Source organism: Stenella coeruleoalba (genome assembly GCF_951394435.1).
Source record: "Stenella coeruleoalba genome assembly, chromosome: 10".
NCBI classification, from domain to species: Eukaryota; Metazoa; Chordata; class Mammalia; order Artiodactyla; family Delphinidae; genus Stenella; species Stenella coeruleoalba.
Window position 1 is genome coordinate 35,775,563 of NC_137156.1, and position 20,756 is coordinate 35,796,318.

The window sequence follows — 20,756 nt, forward strand, 5'->3', positions numbered from 1 at the left end:
TTTACAAGCAGGTAATTTTCAGAAGAGCTGGGGAGCAGATAATTAAAAACCCCACGTCAACCTGCACACTCATCCACTCCTCCACACCCGGCCTCCGTGGCTCCCCAGGGAAGAAGTGGAGGCCATGGAGAAACTTCCAGAATCCAAAATTTACCAAGAATGAGTCTGGGTCAGCAGGGGTCACTTCCTTTTATTAATTCATTCCTGCCAGCTGACATCTCATTTTCTGGAAGCCAACCTGCGGAGCCCAGCTCCCCCGCCCCTCCTTCCTCCCTGCCGGGGAAGAGCATCCCCGCCAAGAATAACAAGGAGAACTGAGCAGGCGCTGGGCTCACCAGTCATCAGAAAAAGGAGCCGCCCCCTTTGCTCCCCTTTCAACCCATTTTTAAATTCTGGGGCAAACTCATTGTCTCAGGACTGACAGGGAAGGGAGGTTCGTGGCCTCTCGGCCTTGTGCTCCCAGAACTGTGGTTCCAGAGGACCCTCTCTCCTTTCCCTGCCTCATAGGGTACCTGAAACCCCACCGTCAGTGTAGCAGTCTTTTCATCCTCTCACCTACACACACACACACACACACGCTTTATTCAATCAAATTTATTTATTGAGCATGTTCCTGTGCCAGGTAGCGTGCTAGGAGATGAGGACGCTTGCAATTACATCTGACCTGAAAAAATGCCTTAAACCTTAGCAGACAAAGCTTCACCCTAGAGCTTCATTAGAGCTTCCCAACGGCGGAGGAGATCTTGTAGGTGGAGGGATGGGACTTTGGGAGCGTGCAGGGCGAGGGTGAGGGAGGGCATTGGGAAAAGAACTTGTCTGACTTCAACTTAGAAACCTGTTTACTGAGCAGTTAATGTGTCCCAGGAACTTCACTGGGGCCTCAAGAGAGGTAATACATAGTGTGCCTGCGAATCCTGGGTCTTCAGGGGTGCATCACCCAGGGGAGATCCCCTGCTCTTCTGAGAGGCATTGCAGTATTGAGGGCAGAACCCGGGTGTGTGGTCACAAGAATGGAATACTGGTCTGGCAGGTGGTCTGGTTAGCTGTGATCTTGGGGAAGTCAATTTATCCCCAAACCTCATACCTTCTGTGGTAGGGGAAGGAGTTCTCTGTAAAATGGGAGTTGTCATAACTACCTGCTGCTAAGAGCTGATGAGATAATTGTAGCTGCACCTTGGAGACTCTGGACAGCTGTAGATACTTATTCTGTGGAGCTATATTTAGTACCTGCTATCAGACATAATTTAACTGGGGGTCAGTTAGCACAATGGACAGAAATCCCTGTCCTTGTGGGGATTTCGGTGGGGGAGGATGGATGATGAATGAACAAATAGAGTGTCCATGGTGTCAAGGGCTCTGGAGGAAAATACATCAGAGCTGGGGGTTAGGAAGGACTGAGGGAAAGGGTGCTGCTATTATATAGAATGGCCAGAGAAGGTCTTTTAATAAGTGACAAAGTGCTGCTGGAGCTAGAGCTAAAGGAAGTGGGGAAGGAATCACAGGGTTATCTGGGGAAAGAGCATACCATGTAGGGGAGACTGTAGGTGCAAAGGTCCTGAGGTAGGTATGTGCTACAAAGAGTATCAGGGTTACTAATGAGGGGAGAACCAATTGCTGAAGTTTCAGGCATTTTTTTTTTTTTTTTTTTTTTTTGGAGCAGAACAAGAAGTTTATTACTCTCACTCAGTAGTTGCTGGGAGCTTTGACGTTAAGTCATACATAATTTGAGAAATACCAGGAATCTTCTTAATCTCAGTGACCGTCTTTAACACCACCTCTACAGGGATCTCATTGCCAAGGGTTGCAGGTACACCAGTCATGAAATCACTAGTAATAAAGGTTCCAATAACCATGGCTCTCTGGCATGAAGGATGCTTCTGAAGTGGGTCCCGATCAAAACGTAAAGGTGTCAGAATCACCAGCATCTGGCTGATTTTCCCAGCACACCCAGACTCCCTGAGAACGTTATGGGCCTCAAAATCAGCTTGGCGTAAAGTACTGAGCACCCCTGTTGTCAAGAAAGTGGGGGTAACATCTGTAGGAGGTTCTTTAACTGGTGGGCCAAATGTATAGACAACTCTGTTAATGTTGTGACAAAGGCGAGGTATAAGTCTAGCCAGGAAAATTGGAGATTCCCAGTCAGGCTCATCCTTACTGGAGATTCCACACCCATAACTGGAAGAACGACAGTCACCCTGCACACCCACAGTTTTAACTGGTAGCGGGAAGGCATTCGGTGAATGCAGACTTGTAATTTGCACCAGCTTCTCCTGAGCCTCTTCAGTTGTGCAGGCTTTGACTCTCTGTAATAGTGTATGTGGCTTTATAACGCTTGCAGAAAAATCAGCTACTATTTTCAAAATATTGTTGGTTTCAGGAAAATCCTTACAAATATAAGGTTCCTCAGCACATATTACTCTGATTGCCAGGCTCGGACCTGGGAATGGATGCCTGGAAACGAACTCTTCCGGAAGTCCAAATTCTTTGCCTAAGATCCTTACTTCGTCTTGATGAAAATCTTTCAGAGGTTCTATGACTTTTCCCTCCTCTCTCAACTTTCTGATAAGCTCTGTGTCGTTATAATGGTTTTTTTTATTTTTATTTTTTTGTGACTTAAAACATTTTATTTTATTTATTTATTTTTATTTTTAAAACATCTTTATTGGGGTATAATTGCTTTACGATGGTGTGTTAGTTTCTGCTTTATAACAAAGTGAATCAGTTATACATATGTTCCCATATCTCCTCCCTCTTGCGTCTCCCTCCTTCCCACCCTCCCTATCCCACCCCTCCAGGCGGTCACAAAGCACCGAGCTGATCTCCCTGTGCTATGCGGCTGCTTCCCACTAGCTATCTACCTTACGTTTGGTAGTGGATATAATGGGTTTTGATGAGTTCAGCTTTGCCACTTGCAACAAGGGATGCACTTTCAATTAGATCAGGCCATAAAGTACCTTGGGCAAGGAAAACCTCCTCTGGTTTCAGGTTCATTTCTCCAATTACTTCATTGGCAATCTTGACAAAAGGATCCCCAATGATTTTTCCTTTCTCCTCGGGACTCGTAGTCATTTTAAGGTCTTGCTAATTCTCTTTCGTGGAGATCTGTCTTCATCTGATATTGGTAGAGCTGTTTGTTCCATTGTAGAAAGAATGAGCGGCATTTATCACTTTGACGTGAATTCCAAGCTTTTTGAGGGCCTCTTCAACAGACCGACATTCTCGTTTTCTCATAAAGCCATTATCCATGTGCACAGCAATGACTTGACCTTGGTTTAAAGCACGATTCAACAAAGCTGTACAAACTGTTGAGTCCACTCCACCACTGAGCAAAACCAAAACTTTTGATGTGCCGACTCTCTCTTTGATCTCTTGAGCGCACTCAAGTTCTCTGTTCTGCACAGGGAAGGTCCCGCTGCACCCAGCTATGTCGAAGAGGAAATTCTTCAGTATTACTTTCGCATTTTCTGTAAGGCCAACTTCAGGGTGGAACTGGACTCCATATAATTTTCTAGATTCATTTGCTCTACCTGTTAGTGTTGGAGGGTCTCCTGCAGAGGCGGGGGGTGGCTGTGGCTCACCGTGGGGACAAGGACACGGGCAGCAGAAGTTGTGGGAAGTACTCCTTGGCTTGAGTCTGCCATTAGCCCCACCAAAGAGCTGGGTAGGCTCCAGTGCTGGGTCACCTCAGGCCAAACAACCAACCGTTTTAGGCATCCTGACAGCTACTTTTTCGACACAACCGTGATTTAAAATTATATTAAATTATTATATCAAAAAGAAATATATGTTTGCAACCTATTCCTTTGTAATTATTTAGCTACATTCTAATTCTGTGTATTTTACATGTGATCCATGCGCTTCACTATATGCCTACATCTATTGTAGGCATATAGTGATATTGCCGTGTAATAGAGGGAACTGCCCATCCATTCTCAACTCCGTATTCAGTGACGTCGTGTCAGGAGCTTGAAGCCCGCCATGCTGGGAGTATTTACACCTTGGCAGTTGGCAGACACTGTGAATCACAGTTGCGCCTCTCCTCCTCCCAAGAGCGGATTGTGACCATTTTCCAACCTACCAAGGCTGCAGCTCCCTGCAGGGCAGATCTGAGGCAGGAGCTCCCTTTCCAGTCTGCTCTCAGATGGTCCCCGAGTCTGGAGGAGGAAATGGGGGTGGTGCTGAGGAAAATCTCAGGGTGTGGTAGAGGCAGTCAGGGTGAGCTGGGCAGGACCTCCAGCCCCACCCCGTCCCTGGGCCCCCATAGTACTCCTGGAGCTGCCCCGACTGCATTATTGTCTCTCAATCCCCACTTCCCTAGCGGACTGCAGCCAATTCCTGATTCGCACACTGCAGTTCAGGAGGCATTCCAAGCTCCTTTGAGTGCCCAGCCTTGAGCACGCAGTCCCTAGGGATAATGATAATGACAGCAATTTACAGTCATTGCTTTTAAAATTCTCTCAACAACCCTAATCAGGTAGACATGGTTATCATCCTCATCTCATGGAAGGGGCATCTGAAGCACGGAGAGATTCAGTAACTTGTGCAAAGTTGCACAGCTGTTACCAAGTCCAAACTTGTACTGCTCGCCGCATGACAGGGCAATCAACTGAGAAACGAGTTGGTGGGACAAGGAATAGTGATTTTATTCAGAAAGCCAGCAAATGGAGAAGATGGTGGCCTAGCTTCGCAGAGAACCATCTTACCCTCGTTAGAATTCAGGCTTCTCTTATAGTAAAAGAGGAGGGGGTGTTATTGATCATTGCCGCCCTCTTGGTGTCAGAATCCTTTGTCCTTGCAGCTGTCCCTGTAGGTCCAGTCACGATGTTCCTATAAACCTCCAACAAAACAAATGTTATTGTCTGTTCCGCAACTTTGTATCTCTGTATGAATGGAACAGTGTTTTATACCTTTAAAGGTCAGAGCCTTGAGAATGGGCTATCCTGTATATTTCAAGCTACAGGCAACATTCTTATCTTGTAGCAAAAGCAATGGAATGCAAAGGTGAAAGTAAAAGAAACAGATCCAATATGGAGTCAGATTTGTTCTTCCCTATTACACAGCTAGTAAGTAGCAGTCTTAAGTCGAGCCCAGGCCACTGGCTCCAGAGTCTACACTGTTTGCCATGAAGCAACTCTATGATATGAGTGGTAAGGGCCCTAAGCTCGGGGAGCTTATGCTGGGGTGGGGAGATCAGGAATATCTGGGCCTCGAGAGAGACAGATGGCATTTTGCCAGGAAAAGATGGCGATCAGAAGAGGGCATCCCAGGTGGAGGCAACAGACAGTGCAAAGGTCCAGAGTGTGGGGGAGAAAGGGCTGTTCAGGGAAGAGGGAACGGCCCCAGCTGCCTGTCACTTCGACGGCCTCACCCACCCTGGAGAAGCCTGCCTTTGGGGCTTCAAAATGACAACCTTCCAAAAATAACTTATCTTCAGCTTTCTCTCTGTCTTTGCTCAGTGATTCACATGTTCCTCAAGGTGGTAGTAAAGTAGATTAGTTCCATAACACAGAGACTGGGGAAATTGTGTGTGCGTGTGCATGCTGGGGTGGGAGGCGGCAGGGAGGAGACCTGGTAGAGTGAATGTGGCATCTGGCTTGGAATTAAGCATTTTCCTCAAGTCTGTTCATTACCTGCCTTGAGCAAAGCCAAGTGGTAGAGGCTGGTGAGGGCAGGGCAGGAGGGGCGACTGCTGTGCCTGGTTGTTCTCGACGCTCTCTCTGAGTAGCTCAGAATTTGCTGTCCTGGTCACTCTCAGGAGGTTAATGAGACAATGAACATCTCTGGGTCAACTGTTATGTTATCCAGCATCCTTTGTAAGAGCCATCTATGCAAAGCCATCTATGTAAGAGCCATCTATGTCCTGGAAGGACAGACTTCTCTTTCTGAACTCTGAGCAGAGACCACCCTCTTTGCAGGAGAAATTTCATCTCTCCAGATGAGTCTGTTGGCCTCTTTTTATCTGCTCCGGTGAACTATATAACCTAAGCGTCCACATCTAAGGGATTGCATCCTGTAAATTTAACGCTGCTCTGTGTAATGAGTTCCAGAAAACAGAGAAGCCCCAGTGGAAATTTCCATTGAGGTTCAGCATAACCATTCTTCCCGGAAAAATACTCTTGGACAAGGTAATAGAAATCCTTGTTTGCCTGGAATCTTAAAGAGAAGAGTGCTGGTGGGAGGAGCCCAGGGACTCTTGTTTCTCCAGAAGTTTCCAGAGGTTTGGAAGACCTTGCGGTCACTGACTGTTCTGGCAATAAGCACGGCATCTGCAGAATTGAGGATTCATGGTTGAGAGACGCATGAACTCAAGCCCGCGCCCTTTTGAGCACAGCAGAGGAGGAGTTAGGAATAAGCACCACTGCGTCCAGGGTGGACTGGTGGTGAACACATGGGGTGCATGTGTCCAGAGGCTGAGTGTGGAGGGACTCCCTGCCTGCGGGTCAGAGGTGAGCCTTCTGCAAGGTTATTGGTTCTGGATCTAAGAGGTCAGCAAATCTCCCCCAAATGAGAGCTCTTAACTACAATGTATTTTCCCTTTTGCCTGGGCTACCAGGACATTCACAGGGAAAATTAGTGTTCAGCTGGTGACTAGACATTTCAGGTACGTGACATATCTATTAGTGGAAGCTTTGGGTCCTTGTTAAAGTTGTGCTGGGGGAGAAAAAAGAATGGAGGCAACATATAACACTAAAATAGAAGTGTTTTTTCAGAATTAATCTTTAGCCTCAAAGAGTGACTCTTCGTGAGGCCCTGGAGAGGAGAGGGTGGGGAATCACACAGTCAGTCAAGGGAGTCTTTGCACCCCTCTGCCTGGTGTGTGGTGTTCCTCTGCTTCCCTCATGCTAATCCTCGCACGGCACCTCTAATAAGCCCGTACCCCAAACAGTTCTAGCCCCTCCACGTTCTCCAGGCTGTCTCCTATCCAAGCTCATTCATTTGTTCATCCATCAGTCCATCGATCTATCCACCCCCCACCCCCCTCCACTCTCAGCAAACACTGAGCACTCTTCCTCTGTCCCAGGACAGGGCTATGCATTGACTAAGAATTGGGATCTGCCTTTCAGTAGCCTTTGCATCCAGTAAGGGAGAAGATTTACCAATGGGTAAGTTCAAGAGATGTTAGGACAGTGGAACAATAGTCAATTTAGGGTTCAGAGAAGAGGGAGCATGGACTTTGGGACCAGGCTGTCTGGGTTTGGAATCCTGGCTTCATCACTTATTAGCTGTGTGACCATGGGCAAATTACTTGACGTCTCTGTGTCTCAGTTTTCTCAGCTGTCAAACGGTATTCCATTGGACCTGCCTCAGAAGGTTGTCCTGGTTATCTACCGCTGCCTAACAAAGTACTCGTGCCATTTTATTACACCTCATGATTTTGTGGTCAGTTACTCAGGCAGTTGGCTGCTTGGTGCTTTTGCCAAGTGGCATCAGCTGAGGTCACTCAATGGTACTTCAGCTGGAAGGTCCCAGATGGCTTCACTCACGTGTCTGGCACCTCGGCCAGGATGGCTGAAAGGCTGGGTCCAGCTGGGACTGTCCACTAAAGCACGTGAATGTGGTCCCTCCAGCATGGCAGTCTTGGACTAGTCAGACTCTTTCCGTGGAGGCCCAGGGCTGCCAAGAGAGTACACCAAGAGATGGAGGTGGCACTGCTAGTGTCTTCAGGTCTGCTCTAGAAACTGGCACAGTATCACTTCTACCACATTGTACTCATCAAGTGGACCCCGGGCCTGCCCAGGTTCAAAGTGAGAAGACTGAGACTCAAACTCTCCAGTGGGAAGAGCGGAAAGGATTTGTGGCCATTCTTAAAGCATCACAGTTACCCGAAGATGAAATGAGTTAATATGCGGAAGCAGCTAGAGCCGTGACTGACAGCGAAAGGGACATACAAGTGTTTGTCGTTGTTGCTTTAATTACCGCCCTTGCGCTGAGTCTTAATAGATGAGTCTGTGCTCTCTTGACAGACAGCCATGGGGAGCTGGGGAACGGTGGGTTTCAGATGGATGGTGTTATTAGCACGTAGTCGTGTTTCGTGGGCAATCTTGTGAGAGTCCTGGTCTTTGCTAATTCGAAGTAGATGATCAGACCTACTGATATATGCAAAACATGTAAGTGACTGCTAACTAACAGGTCTCACATCCCTCCCAGGGACAACCAGGGACCCAGCCTGGTGGGAGACCCAGAGGGCAGGATGGCTTGGAGGCCAGCCCCCTCACCCAGGACACGTGGGCTCAGCTCCGAGGTGCTCACAGACCCAGAAACACACAGATGAGCAGACACGGCTGTGGGCCGCCTGCCTGGGCTCCCCCTCCCAGAGCCCACCGCTTAATTGGAAAGGGCCATTTCAACATCTTAGCAGAAAATGGAGTTTTTCTTTCCTTGATGTCGTGATTTGACTGGGGGTTAGCAAAGCATCAGTGAATCCTAAATGTCTATTTTAAAAAATCAAGCCTTCATTTCAGCTTGGCACAGGGCTCTGCTCTCCCTTTGTGGGAGGAAGATAAAACGCTTCCATGCACGTCCTTCTGCCTTGAATGCGGGCTGGTTAAACATCTCTGGTAATGGCTGGGCTGTGCCAAAGATTTTTTCTCTTCCCAGTAGCAGTTCCTGCCTTTAAACGGCTTCCACGGGGAAGAGCCATAACACACATGCAGAACAGAGGCTGAGAAAGGCTTCCAGGACGAGGGCTTGTTTCCGAGGGGCAGGGGCAGCCGTGGCTTGAGCCAAGCTCGGTCCCTCGCATCAATTACCTTATGTAATCCTTACTAGGCTGGGGTGAGGGGTGGGGGGAGAAATGAGGGTTATTTTTACCGCCCTTTATAGTTGAGACATCTGGAGCCCAGAAGGGCTGAGTGGACCGGACCATCCGAGGTCACACCCCTGGCGGAGTAGAGTGAGGGGCAGAGCAACTCCTACCCAAGTGTGTCTGACTCTGTGTTTTTACTCTGCCAGGAAACATGGGGGTCCTCCCCACCTCCTCGTCATTCCCTTCCCCCATTACTAGCCCTGTACAGATGCGGACCCACTCTGGCGGGGGCCCCCCACTCTGAGTGGACCAGTGGTGGGTGCCACAGCTTGGTGATGTGATTTACCTAGGAAGACCCCAAAGCATGGCATGTACTGACTCTGAATGAGAGCACAGAACCAAGGTGGGCGCACAGGGTGTGCTGAAGGGGAGGGAAGGGGGCGTTTTGAGAGCCCTAGAGGAGGGGAGGGAGGACGGCAGAGGACACCTCATGGTGCCATTCTGAGAGCCAAGAGCTGTGGGTCCACAGCCCAGCCATTTCACTGAGGCATCACTGCATGGCCTTGGAAAAGCCTTGTCTCCACCAGCAGCCTCAGGCTCTTCATTTTAAGGTTGAGTGACTGTGCTTTAGGCTTTCTGATGTCCCTTTCAGTCCTGAGACTCTGGGAGTTTACCAGTGCTGCTAAGCACAGCTGTACAGGTTGTGCACTGCACAACTCCAGGTAGGTGCCACTGGCAGACTGCAATGTGAGTCCGCGTCCCATTCCACGGTCCTGGAGTCTATAAATGGGGATATAGATAGGACATGAGATCAGAGAAGAGGGGAGAAGTTCCAAGCAGAGGGTGGCGTGTGACCACATTTTCTCCAATCAAGAGCCAGACAAGTATTTATACTGCAAAAAGGAGTGGTCACATAGGTGTGTCTGGACCTGTGGTGAGAGATCTCTGGGGTTTGTCACTAATCACACTCAGCAGCCACATATGAGCATGACCACTTTGATTGGCTCTGATTTAAAAGCACAGTGTTGGTCCACTAGGGAGAGACCCCTTTGACGGGTCTAAGATGTGGGGCCTCCAGTTGTCAGAGGCAGCTTCCTACGGGAAGTCTTCCGACAGTCTTGTAAGCCTGAGGTTCCTCAGCCGCACTGCCTGCAAGGATTATGTATTTGGTTAGTACTTGCTGATGACTATTGCCGCAAGGAAAACAACTGCGTCTCCCCTCAGGCCGGGGCTCCCCGAGGGCGGGGCCGCGTCTCCCCTCAGACCGAAGTTTCCCTGCCATCGGAAAGTGTGTCTCCGTCCTTCATTCATTCATTTGATATTGACCGAGGACCTATTTAGTGCCAGACACTGTTCTAGGCTCTCAGAACATTATACTGATAAACAGCAAACAATTCTTGCCATTGCTAAGCGCTAAGAAGCAGGGTTGTGTGACTGGTTCACCCAGGGTGTTTTGGGAAGGCCTTTCTGAGCTGTGAGATCCAGCAATAAGGAGGAGACAGGTGTGGGAAAATCTGGGTGAAAAAGCATTCCAGGCAGAACCAACCACAGGGCAAAGGCCCTGAGGTGGGAGGAAAGGAAAGGCCAGGGTGTCTGGGCATAGCGAGGGCCTGACTGCCATCCCGTGGGGTCTCCCGGAGCTTTCTGTGGCTTCTCCGTGGTATGGGCTCTGGGCTCTGTCCCCTGCCCACCTTCCTCTGCTGCCCCAGGATATCACGGAGGAAGTGTCCTGCCAGCGCGATGCCCTTCCTGCAGCCGCCCCCGGCCGCCGCCTCTCCAGCCACACTCTGGACTCCCTGCCCCCAGCCTCCTTGCTATTGCAGACCTGGTCCCCTGAGCTCAGCCCCTCGTGTCCTGTTCCTTAGAGCCATCTTAAGCAAGCAAGGAGAAAACCTCCTTGACCTGAATTTTGGATTTACCGACAGGGTGCCAGAGAAACATGTAGCTGGGCAGATTCAGGAAGGCCCTCACCTCCAGTCCGTCTTCTGGAACTGACGGTAATCAGCCCCAGGTCCTGTCCCGACTTTCTCCAGCCCCCCAGTACAGACATCCTATAACAGAAGACAGTAAGTGCCTGGCCTTGTCATGTCCCCCGCAAATGGGCCGTTAAGAGGCCAGGCTGGGAAGTCACACTGAGCCATTGTTGAAATCTGTCGAGTTATTTCACCTCTCAGGTCCTCCGTTTCCCCAGATATAAAATGGGAATAATGGCATGTACTAGGTAGGATTGAAATTGGATAACAGATACTTGGGAGGGTAATGCTTGATTAATTATTGATTACTGTGGGTAATGCTTATTGTTCGTGTGCCAGGCACCATTCTTCATTTTTATAAGCAGTATCTCATTTAAGCTTCATAGCCCAATGAGGCAGGCACGTTATCATCCCCATTTCTGAAATGCAGACACTGAGGTACAGGGAGGCCACCCAGCTGTTCAGGAAAGCTACCGGAGAGTGGTCCACAGCCAGGGCTGGCACTGTCTCCCTAGGGGATGTGTTGACATATGAGTGTGTGGTTTTGGGTTGTCACAGTGGCTGGGGCCATCTTGCGGGGTTGGGGGACAGTGGGGATTCCTAGTGAATGTGCCCCCTGGGGCAATGTGTGGACTAGTCCTACACAGGAAGAACTGACCACCCCAAGTGCCAACAGACCCCTGTTTGAGAAACGCTGATTCCAGAACTACCCCTCATTAACAGAAGAAGGATTAAGTCCCAGGTAAGGTGACTAGTCCAGGCTCACCTGATACACAGCCACATCCTCACCTCGACCATCACTTCACGGCGCAGAGCCCACGCCAGAATTTGAACCACGTTCAGGGTCAGGCCAGCTGGCAGCACTGGACTGGTGTGTCCCTCAAAAGCCACCGGGTGTGGCCTGTGATCCCCTTTCCCAGCCTGAGGAAGGACCCCCTCACCCAGCCCTGGCTTGAAAGGTGATTTTTTTTTTTTTTTTTGCAGTACACAGGCCTCTCACTGCTGTGGCCTCTCCCGTTGCGGAGCACAGGCTCCGGACGCGCAGGCTCAGCGGCCATGGCTCACGGGCCCAGCCGCTCCGCAGCATGTGGGATCTTCCCAGACCGGGGCACGAACCCGTGTCCCCTGCATCAGCAGGCGGACTCTCAACCACTGCGCCACCAGGGAAGCCCGCTCCTCTCATTTTGGGTGTGTGTGTTTGTGTGGGCAGATGGACTGGCTCTCCTCTCTTCTTGCCCCAGGGACTTGGTTTGTTTCCCACTTGGTGGGAATACCACCACTGTAACCCTGGCCTCTGTCTATCCAGCTCTCAGGCCACAGTTGGATCCTGGAGCATCCACTGCCTGTGAAATCTGGGTTGGGGAACATCTGCTGAATCCTCTGTCCCCAAACCTCTTCCTGAGATTTCCTTGCCATTCATGTGCTTGAAATTTTACCATCAGAGATTCATTTCTTTGTGACCTGGCCTGGGGTGGTGGGTGGGTGATCCCTTTTTTCTTTTCTTGTTGCATAATTGAATCAGGATTATTTTCATTGTAAATGATAGAACACTTAGCTTGGTCTCAGGTGATATAACTGAATGAATTATTGAAAAGTTCAGATTATTGAAAAGTCTCTGCCTTCAGGCATGGTTTGATCCAGGGGTTCTCCTTGTTAGCAGGACTCTGGCCCCATTTTGTTGTGATTCCCTGGGCTCCACTCTACTCCTGGGTCAGTTTTCTCTTCTGACCACCCTCCCCCCAATCCCACCACATTGGTGGCTACAGAACCATCTGGAGGTAAACAGCTTCTCTCTGAGAGGTTCTGATAAACGAAGAAGGAGCTTTGGAGAAGCCCCCCCCCCCATACAGCTCATAACTCATTGGCCCAAACTGGGTTATGTATTCCCTCTACTTCCCTCCCCCAGCAATCACTGTGGTCCAGGTGATGGAATCAGTTATCCCTGGGCAGTGTCATCATATTTATTACATAGCAAACTATGGTCCTTGGGCAGAGAGAGCCTTCAGACCGTAATGCAGACCTGCAAGCTGGGGGAGGGAAAGGGGCAGGAACGCCTCAGACCACCATTCACCAGGTCACGCACAATGGCAGCATCTCAGGCCGCCCAATGGGGAGCTCCCCAGCAGACTGCCCATTAGACGAGTCCGGCTCCGGGCAGAAATGGCCAAGCCCCAGCACCTGCCATGCTGGGTTACTGGCTGGCCCTGACTGGGAGGAACTGGCCTGAGCTCCAGAACTGAGGTGGCCCCTGAAGGTGCTATAACCGGAGGCTCTCAGCTAACTGCCCTCCTACCACTGAACAGGAAATTCCTCCTTGAAGAGGGATCTGAGAGGCATGCCTCCACAGCCACCTCGCAGCTAGGAAATAAACCAGGACTCAGACTCCAGGGGTCTGGGGCCAGACGCCTGTGTACTTAACCCCTTGGTAGACAGTAGCGGGGGGGGGGGGGGGGGGGGGGGGTATAAGGAGCACAGCGTTAGTCTTGGGTATCCTGGCTGTGCCACCACCAGCTGTGTGTCCTTGGGCAAGTCGCTACATTCATTCATTCATTTATTCCAGCACTTAGCATTTGCTGAGTGTCAAGCCATGTGCTAAACCCCAGGAATTAATGTGAGGAATCACAGGTTCTGCTCCAGCAGATCACTGATCCGGGAATAGGGTGTTGGACCTGTGCAAGCTGGGGCACAGGCACTGTTGTCCATCCCACTTCGTGCAGAGGTGGCCTGTTCTCTCTCCAAGCTACCTCTCTGCCATGAGGCTCAGTGGCTTATTGACCTTGGGGCAGGGTTTATGCCTGGGGGTCTGGATACAAGGGCTTTGGCACTCCAGACCCCAGGGCAAGTCCTCCATCTTTGCCTTTATCCAGACACAGCATGTCCAGGCAGAGAGCCAGGCCAGCTGGGCAGGAACCATCAGTTAAACAATAGACATTCATCAGCTGATGGATGAGTCTGAGAGAAATCAACAAACTCATTTAAAAAACCAAGCACCCGGAATTTCCCAAGTCCTTTTCCTTACCCAGCCAGCCAAGATGCATGACCTTGAAGAGGTCCCTTATCTTGCTGCAAATTATTGCCAGGAAAATCTATGGCCAATTAAACAAGCAAATGTTCCCCTTGCACCTTTTACTTTCTCTTAAATAAGCTCTGGCCTGACCTATGGGAGAAGATGCTGGACTCACTTGTTCCCTTCATCATACTAAACATTTCCCTGAGGGCACAGACACCAGGGCTTGGTTATTAAATCAGCAAAACCCAAACGCTCCCAAGATAAACTCCTGATGATGTGATAATAGCAGTCACCCTGTAGAATCCCACCTGTGCATATCAGCAGTGGAAATGTCATCATCAGCAGGCATCCTGGTTAAAACAGCCCAACAGGTCATTTGCTGATTTACGGCTCAGATGCTAAAACACGAATGTAAACATGCTCCAGTGGCCAATGGAAAAACACTGACAGTGCAAAATGCTTTTCCTCACCTTCACCAGGGAAAGTCCCAGAAACGCTGAGCATCCCTGGTCTTCCTCTCCTACTCCAGCCACTTTGGGCCAGTGTGAAGGAATATACAGACTGGAGGGTTGCGGTGATCTCGGAGAGGCAGCAGTGAGTGGTGGTGTGAAGCGAGATCTTAATTCCCTGCCCAGGAATTGAGCCTATGTAACCTGGATGAAAACGGAAATCCTAGCCACCACACCCCCTGGCTCTTGCCCCCAGTAAAAAATGCACTTCTCATGGAGGCAAAACTGTAAAAACAGGTACAAAGTTTATTTTTAGAGACATAGCACAACAACACGTGGGAGAGCACACAGAGAAACCGTTTGTTTAGTTAAGATAGAAGCGAGGCAGAGATTCCCACCCGGAGAGAAAGGGTGTGGGTGTTCTCCCTAAGGAGGAGGAGTGCAGTGAAGAGGCGGTTAAGTCATTTATGCAGGGCGGTTCTTCCGGGTCTTTGTGTACCTTTAGCCAATTATCTGGTTTCTTTTTCCACGCCTGACCTGCCTTAGGAGCCTCCCCCACATATGTGTGCAACTTTTTTCCAAGATGGATTTCAGCCCAGAGGCCTATGGGATGGCCTTAGCATCACATTATTATGGGGTGGTTCCACCTCCTTTTTGACCCCCAAGGAGCCTTTCTGCGCATGTGCAATACTTCCCTTGCCCCAAGGATGGGAAATGTATGACCTCTTGATCTTTTAACAGGGTTTAGTCCTACTCCGTCCCTGCCATAAAAATGTCCAACGTCTGGTTATTTACCTTATTTCTGTTGCTAGGTTCTATATCGAGGTGCAGATCTCGAGATATAGACAGGAGTCAGGTCATAACTATGTAGTTCTGGAGCCCGTTTGTCTCTTGTTTCAGAAATGTAAACGGGGCTGGTAATGAATGTCTGGCCTGAAGCCCAACTTCTTCTCACCCCAGGAAGTGTGAACAGGAAGCCAGTTGTAAATATCTAGCCTGGAGCCCGTCTGTCTCCTGCCTTAGCAGGGGGCATAATTTTTTTCCTAAAATGAGCCATAACCCACCACCTACCCTCTCCCCAGCTCTGCCTGTTGGGCAGATGTGCTACGGTGACTACCGCCCACTCCTCACTGTGCCCACCCCTCAAGGGTAATTGTTTATTCTCCTCTTTCAGTCTCTGCCTGTCTTATTCTCTCTCATCTGCTTTTTCTCTATCCCATCTTTTTCTCTCTCCTCCTTTTCCTGAGGTGGGTCTTCCGTGACTTTCCATTTTAACACGCTCACATCAGGAAGTTCTTTCTAAACCCTGGGCCAGACTTGAGGGTGTTTCCCTAACCCTAGGCCGGTCTTGGCGTGTCTGAGTCACATTCCCCCTCTTGCCCTCACAGGGACTGTCCTTGCTGTGGTGATCCCAGTCTGGTCCTAGTGAAAGGTCAGGCTCCCCCAGCAGGCAGATGGAGAGCAGCCCAGAGCCACCGCCAGCCCTCAGGGCAGCTCTGGGTAAACTAGAAAAGAGGTGCCCCTTCTTCGAGGTAGAGGTAGCTCCCGTGTCAGGGTGCACATCCCAAGGGCTTCAGCCCCGTGCTACCCCTTGGCCAAGCACCCTGTATGCAGCACGTGGAAGACAGGGCTGCCAGGACCTATTTCTCTGTGAGACGCAGCTCTGGGGATGGGGACAGAGGGATGGATGGCTGTGGACTAAGTGGGTTCTTCCCAACTGCTACAGAGGCAAAGTCCAGAGTGACCACCTGCAAAGGCTAGTGGCCGTGGATTTCCTTGGGGAGCTTGCTTAACATGCAGATTGCTGGCCCTGCAGGGAACCTGCTGCAGCGGGTTTGGCGTGGGCCCTGAACCGAGCTCCCCGGGTGATTCTGATGCAGCCCACACTCTGAGAGTCCCCGGTTCCCCAGAGCAGAGCCTTTGCAGATTTGTACCCCAAGAATGAACACATTTTACCTCTCACCCCCAAAATAAGGGTATTAATTTGTCAGTTTTATACATGTGATACTGAAAGCTACGACATTAAGTAATAGAAGGAAAACATGTTTTAAAGGTAAAAATAAATACAAATAGGAATTGTAATATTTCCTCCCTACCCCCCTCAATTCTGCTTTCTAACCCTCTGTGCTCCCCACTTTGGAGGCCATGGCCACAGGGACTGGGAGAGGAGATTTAACCACTGAGAATGATGCCCGAAACTCAGCCTCTGTGCACAGGTGCCGAATTGAACCTCAGAGACAGAGTTCTGGTTGAAGTAGCAAAGAATAGCTTTATTGCTTTGCCACGCAAAGGGGGACACAGCGGACTCGTGCCCTGAAAAACTGTGCATCCCAACCTGGGGGAATTTGGTGAGGAGTTTTATAGCAAGGGTTCAAGGGCGGAGTTGCTGGTAAGGGTCAGAGTGGGAGGGGGGGTTGCTGCAGTCCTTTAATCTGGTCTCAGGTGGTCTCCTGATGAGCTTTGCAAGGTTATCAAACTGTGATCTTCTCTGGAATGAATGCTGACGTCTTCCATTTGTTGGGGGTTTTAGATCTGTAAAGAGCTCAAGATATTTTTATGTGTATCAGCTTAAGGCGGCACTAGGACCCTGCTTCAAGGCTGCCCTGTTGTTTCTTGCCTGCTCCTCCCTTGTCTCTGCATCCTCTCCCTTCCCTGATTAGCAACTGTTTGAAAGGTTTCCAGGCCCAGGAGCCCCACAGGGTCATGCTCAGTTTCAAGATCATGAGTCATCTCCCCCTTATGGGAGGAAAACCAGGAGGTTTTCTCAGGAGGAAACCCAGACGCTTATGATCAGGGTGAAACCTCAGGCTCCCCTTCCCTCCACTGTGAATTCCTCGTGATTCTGCTGCCTTTGGAGGGTGTGGGGAGCTGTGGCGAGCCATGGCGGGGCACCCCCTGACTCCCGAGGTGCTCCCTGACTGCCCGTGCTGCAGGCCACGCTCCTTTCTCTCTCTAACGTTGCATCCCGGCCACTGTGCTGTGAATCAGGCCTGTGCTGATTTAGTGGCGAGTCCTGTTTCGGGTGACACGCTTCCTCACCTGTGAGATGAGAGGGGTGGGCTGAGTGACTGCTTGGTCTCCTTCCAGCCCCGACGAGCGAGGCTCCCATCAACCGTGGTGACGCCATTCGTGAGTGGGAGAGTAAGTGGCGGCCTTGGAAAAGACTAGGAACGAGAAGCGAAAGCTGGTTAGTAAGGAGATAACCGTACTCCAGCCAGTTCTTTGGGAGAGAAAGGCATGGGAGGGTCAAGGGTCCCCACAGCAAAGGCAGCAGGACTTGGTCTAGGTGCTGCAGGCAGGATCGGCAGTCACTTCATCCGAATTCTAGTCCGGACTCTGCCTGGAGCAAGTTTCCTTGATCAATTACTTTTTTTTTTTTTTGAAGTATAGTTGCTGCACAATATTATATGTTACAGGTGTACAATATAGCGATTTACAATTTTTAAAGGTTATACTCCATTTATAGTTATTATAAAATATTGGCCCTATTCCCCGTGTTGTACAATACATCCTTGTAAACAAGTTACTTCTTTTTCCTAACCTCAGTTTTCAAAAAAGCAGGATTGGGCTAGATGATCACTGTGGATGCTACCGTGGGTGTAGTCTAACATGGACTTTTCCAAAATGCGGGCCATGAAAAACTTCTAGTTATTTGGTGAGGCAGGGTAGGGCATGGCAGAATAGGAAGTTTCCTTGAAACTTTTGTTTCGTGTGTGTGTGTGTGTGTGTACGCATGCGTACTGGGTCGCTGTGCCAGTCCATGTCCCAAGAGGAAACAGAAGACACACTTCAATGACAATAATTGGCACCGGGCTTCACGGACTGTTTACAAAGGTGGAGAATAGGGAAAGCATGGATGCAGGACCAGGGGCTGGCAGCAGTAGGGCTGCTACCACCCCTGAGGCAGAAGGAACGTAGGGAGGGAGTGCTTTCCAGAACCCAGCAGGGGAGTCCTGTAGAAAAGGCCACCTTGAGAGGAGCCACAGCCTTTTATAGAGGGACAGCCAGGCTGCTGCAACCCAGCAGGAAGGAAGCCAGGAGGGAAAATACCCCTAGCTTCACTCTCCATCCTTCCATGTCCTGCTGGAGCTACCCACTCGCAGAGCCTCCCAGAGGCCAGAGGGCAAGAAAGCCACGGGCGCAGTGCCCTACAGCTCCTGGGGCAGAGGGATCCCAAGGGGCGAAGGGACAATTTCCAGCCCAGGGAGATGTCCCATCTATATCTTCCCATGGATTGCAGTCAAGTGCTCTTAAAAACCATCGTCCATTGGAGACCAAGGTGGCCTTGGGAGCCTGCATGGGTTTGAAGGCAGCCAGAATTAGGCTTGGATCCTGGCTCTGCCACCTGCAGGCTGCCTGACCTTGGACAGACTACTCACCCAAGGTGAACCTTAGCCACCATACGTGTGAGAGCTGGGACCATGATGCTGGCTGTGCAGGTTGGCCACATGGGTTAGAAATAATAACTGAGAAATGCCAGGCACCTGGGACGTTCAGCATCACTCCTTTGCTCTAAGCGTGACAACAGGAATTAGTCACAGCCCTTTCTAAGCACCCGGGTGCCTGTCTCTGTTTCTTTAAACAGCACCCTTGTACTGGATGGTCCTTCTTTCGTCTCCATCCTCGCCACCCAGCCTTTGGTTGCTCCATTTCTTCTGCAAGCAATTATTGATGAAATGATTTATAAATTACAAGGTGTTTACTGCTCTTGGAGAAAACATAGACCACTTATCAACAAAATTTACTGAGACATTAAGTGGTAAGAAGGACTAAAGCCCAAGGAAGGACCCAGAACGGGAGTAGCTTTCCTGGGGAGCCTGAGGTCAACGCGTATTTTCACCGTTATTCCCACTTGCAGTGGCAGCTCCTGGAGGCGAGGAGCCTGCTCTGCTCAGAGGAAAGACAGCCAGGGAGCTTCCTTTGCACCTGCACTGTGACTTGGGTTGAACCTAAGGCCTCCCTTGCTCCTGCTCTGGGGGCCCAGTCCCTTTGATTTTGTTGGGGGAAAAGAACCCCAAAATCAGTGTGTTTCTCTCCTTAACAAACACCGGGATTCCTTTTTCAGGGCAAATCAAACCAGACTGCTCAGGCTTCCATTAATTGACTACATCTTATCGGAGCCTCAGTTTCCTCAACTGGAGAGTGGAAATGGTAACTTCTGCTTTACGGGTTGGCTGTGAAGTGTAGAAATGAGTATCTGAAGAGCCTGGATCGAGTCAGTGAATGGAGATTCTGGTGGGGCCTCTGGGTAAATTCTCCCAGGATAACAGCTCGGATCAGCCTCCCCAGCCAGCCGTGGCTCTCCCTCTGTAAGCAGGGCAGCTTGATTTGCAGAGATTCTCCCTTTGTTGATGCCACTGAAGGCTGCCTATGGCTCTGCTGAAAGGCAGTGATAATTACACCTGGTGTGGGACTGGGGGGAAGTGTGGCGGGAGACTGCTCTGCTGTGTGGTATGTGCTCATTTGCATTAAGATCAGAAGCATCGTGTGCCTGCGTGTGTGTGGGCGTGTGTGTGTGTGCGCGCACACGCACACACACATATACTTGTGCAAGACTGCAACTGAGGCTTGTCATTGGTGCTTTGGTAACAGAGAGGATCAGGGGAGCAAACCAGGAGCACTGACTCTAAAGGGATGACACTGCAAATGGCTCAGAGGACATCCTTGTCCTTCGATGACCGTCCTGGGTGCTGGCTGAGGGCAGGGTTCCAAAACCAGACCGCTCAGGCTGGGCTCTAATCCAAGCTTTACCACCTTCCAGCTGGATGGCCCTGGGCAAGATACTTTAGCCTTTCTGTGCCTTGGTTTCTTTCATTGAAAATGGGGATAGAAGTGTGTTGTGATGAAGATTTCATGAGTCAGTACAGGTCAGGAGGCTACAATAAGGCTGGGCACATACTAAGCAACATAAAATGCGTTACCTCTCATCACCGGCGTCAGCTTCATCCGCATCATCTTCCCCTCTGCCTCTTCCGTCCTCACTGTCATCAACATCATCATTATTATCCTCCTAAAATAGTTGTATAGTGAGAGGAAGCTTGGACTAGGGAAGGAAGAAGAACTAAGATTCATTCAATTATTAGTATTATTTTTCCAAATATATTATTCCAAATGGGATGTGAGACAAGTCATAAACATTCTTACACTTCACCAAAAGAGACAGAATAAAGTTCATGGGGAAATGTGGGGAAGCGAGGGCAAGATGAGTGTACAGAATGACTCTGGGGGGATCCTGTAGAGTTTCTGGAAGTGGGCCGTTATTGTGGCTTTCAGCTCCATAAAAATACGATCAGCTGCAAAATTCACTGACAAAGGGAAGTCAGTCGCAGAATGGATGACCCCCGTCCCGCACAAACAGAAGGTTTAATAAAAGAATTCAGATGACAAAGAGTACATGCTATGAAATTCCATTTATATAATAAGTACAAAAACAGGCAAAACTAATCCATGCAGTTCCAAGTCAAGATAATTGTTACCTTTGGGAGTGGGGCAATGAATAGCAAGATAGTAGGGGGAGGGTCCTGGGGATCCTGGTAATGTCCTATTTCTCGATTTGGGTGTGGGATTGTGAGAACTCA

General features: G+C 49.9%; 1 protein-coding gene across 1 annotated transcript; it reads right to left on the minus strand.

Annotated features, from left to right (window-relative positions):
- Window positions 1-1,470: 1,470 nt before the first annotated feature.
- LOC307192927 (GMP synthase [glutamine-hydrolyzing]-like) lies at window positions 1,471-20,133 on the minus strand (the record flags this gene model as incomplete). Its single annotated transcript, XM_079934313.1, is given in 5 exon segments — window positions 1,471-2,571; window positions 2,864-3,069; window positions 3,075-3,131; window positions 3,133-3,683; window positions 20,100-20,133. Coding segments are annotated over 5 exon segments (1,740 nt in total). The 3' UTR covers window positions 1,471-1,679.
- Between the last annotated feature and the right edge of the window lie 623 nt (window positions 20,134-20,756).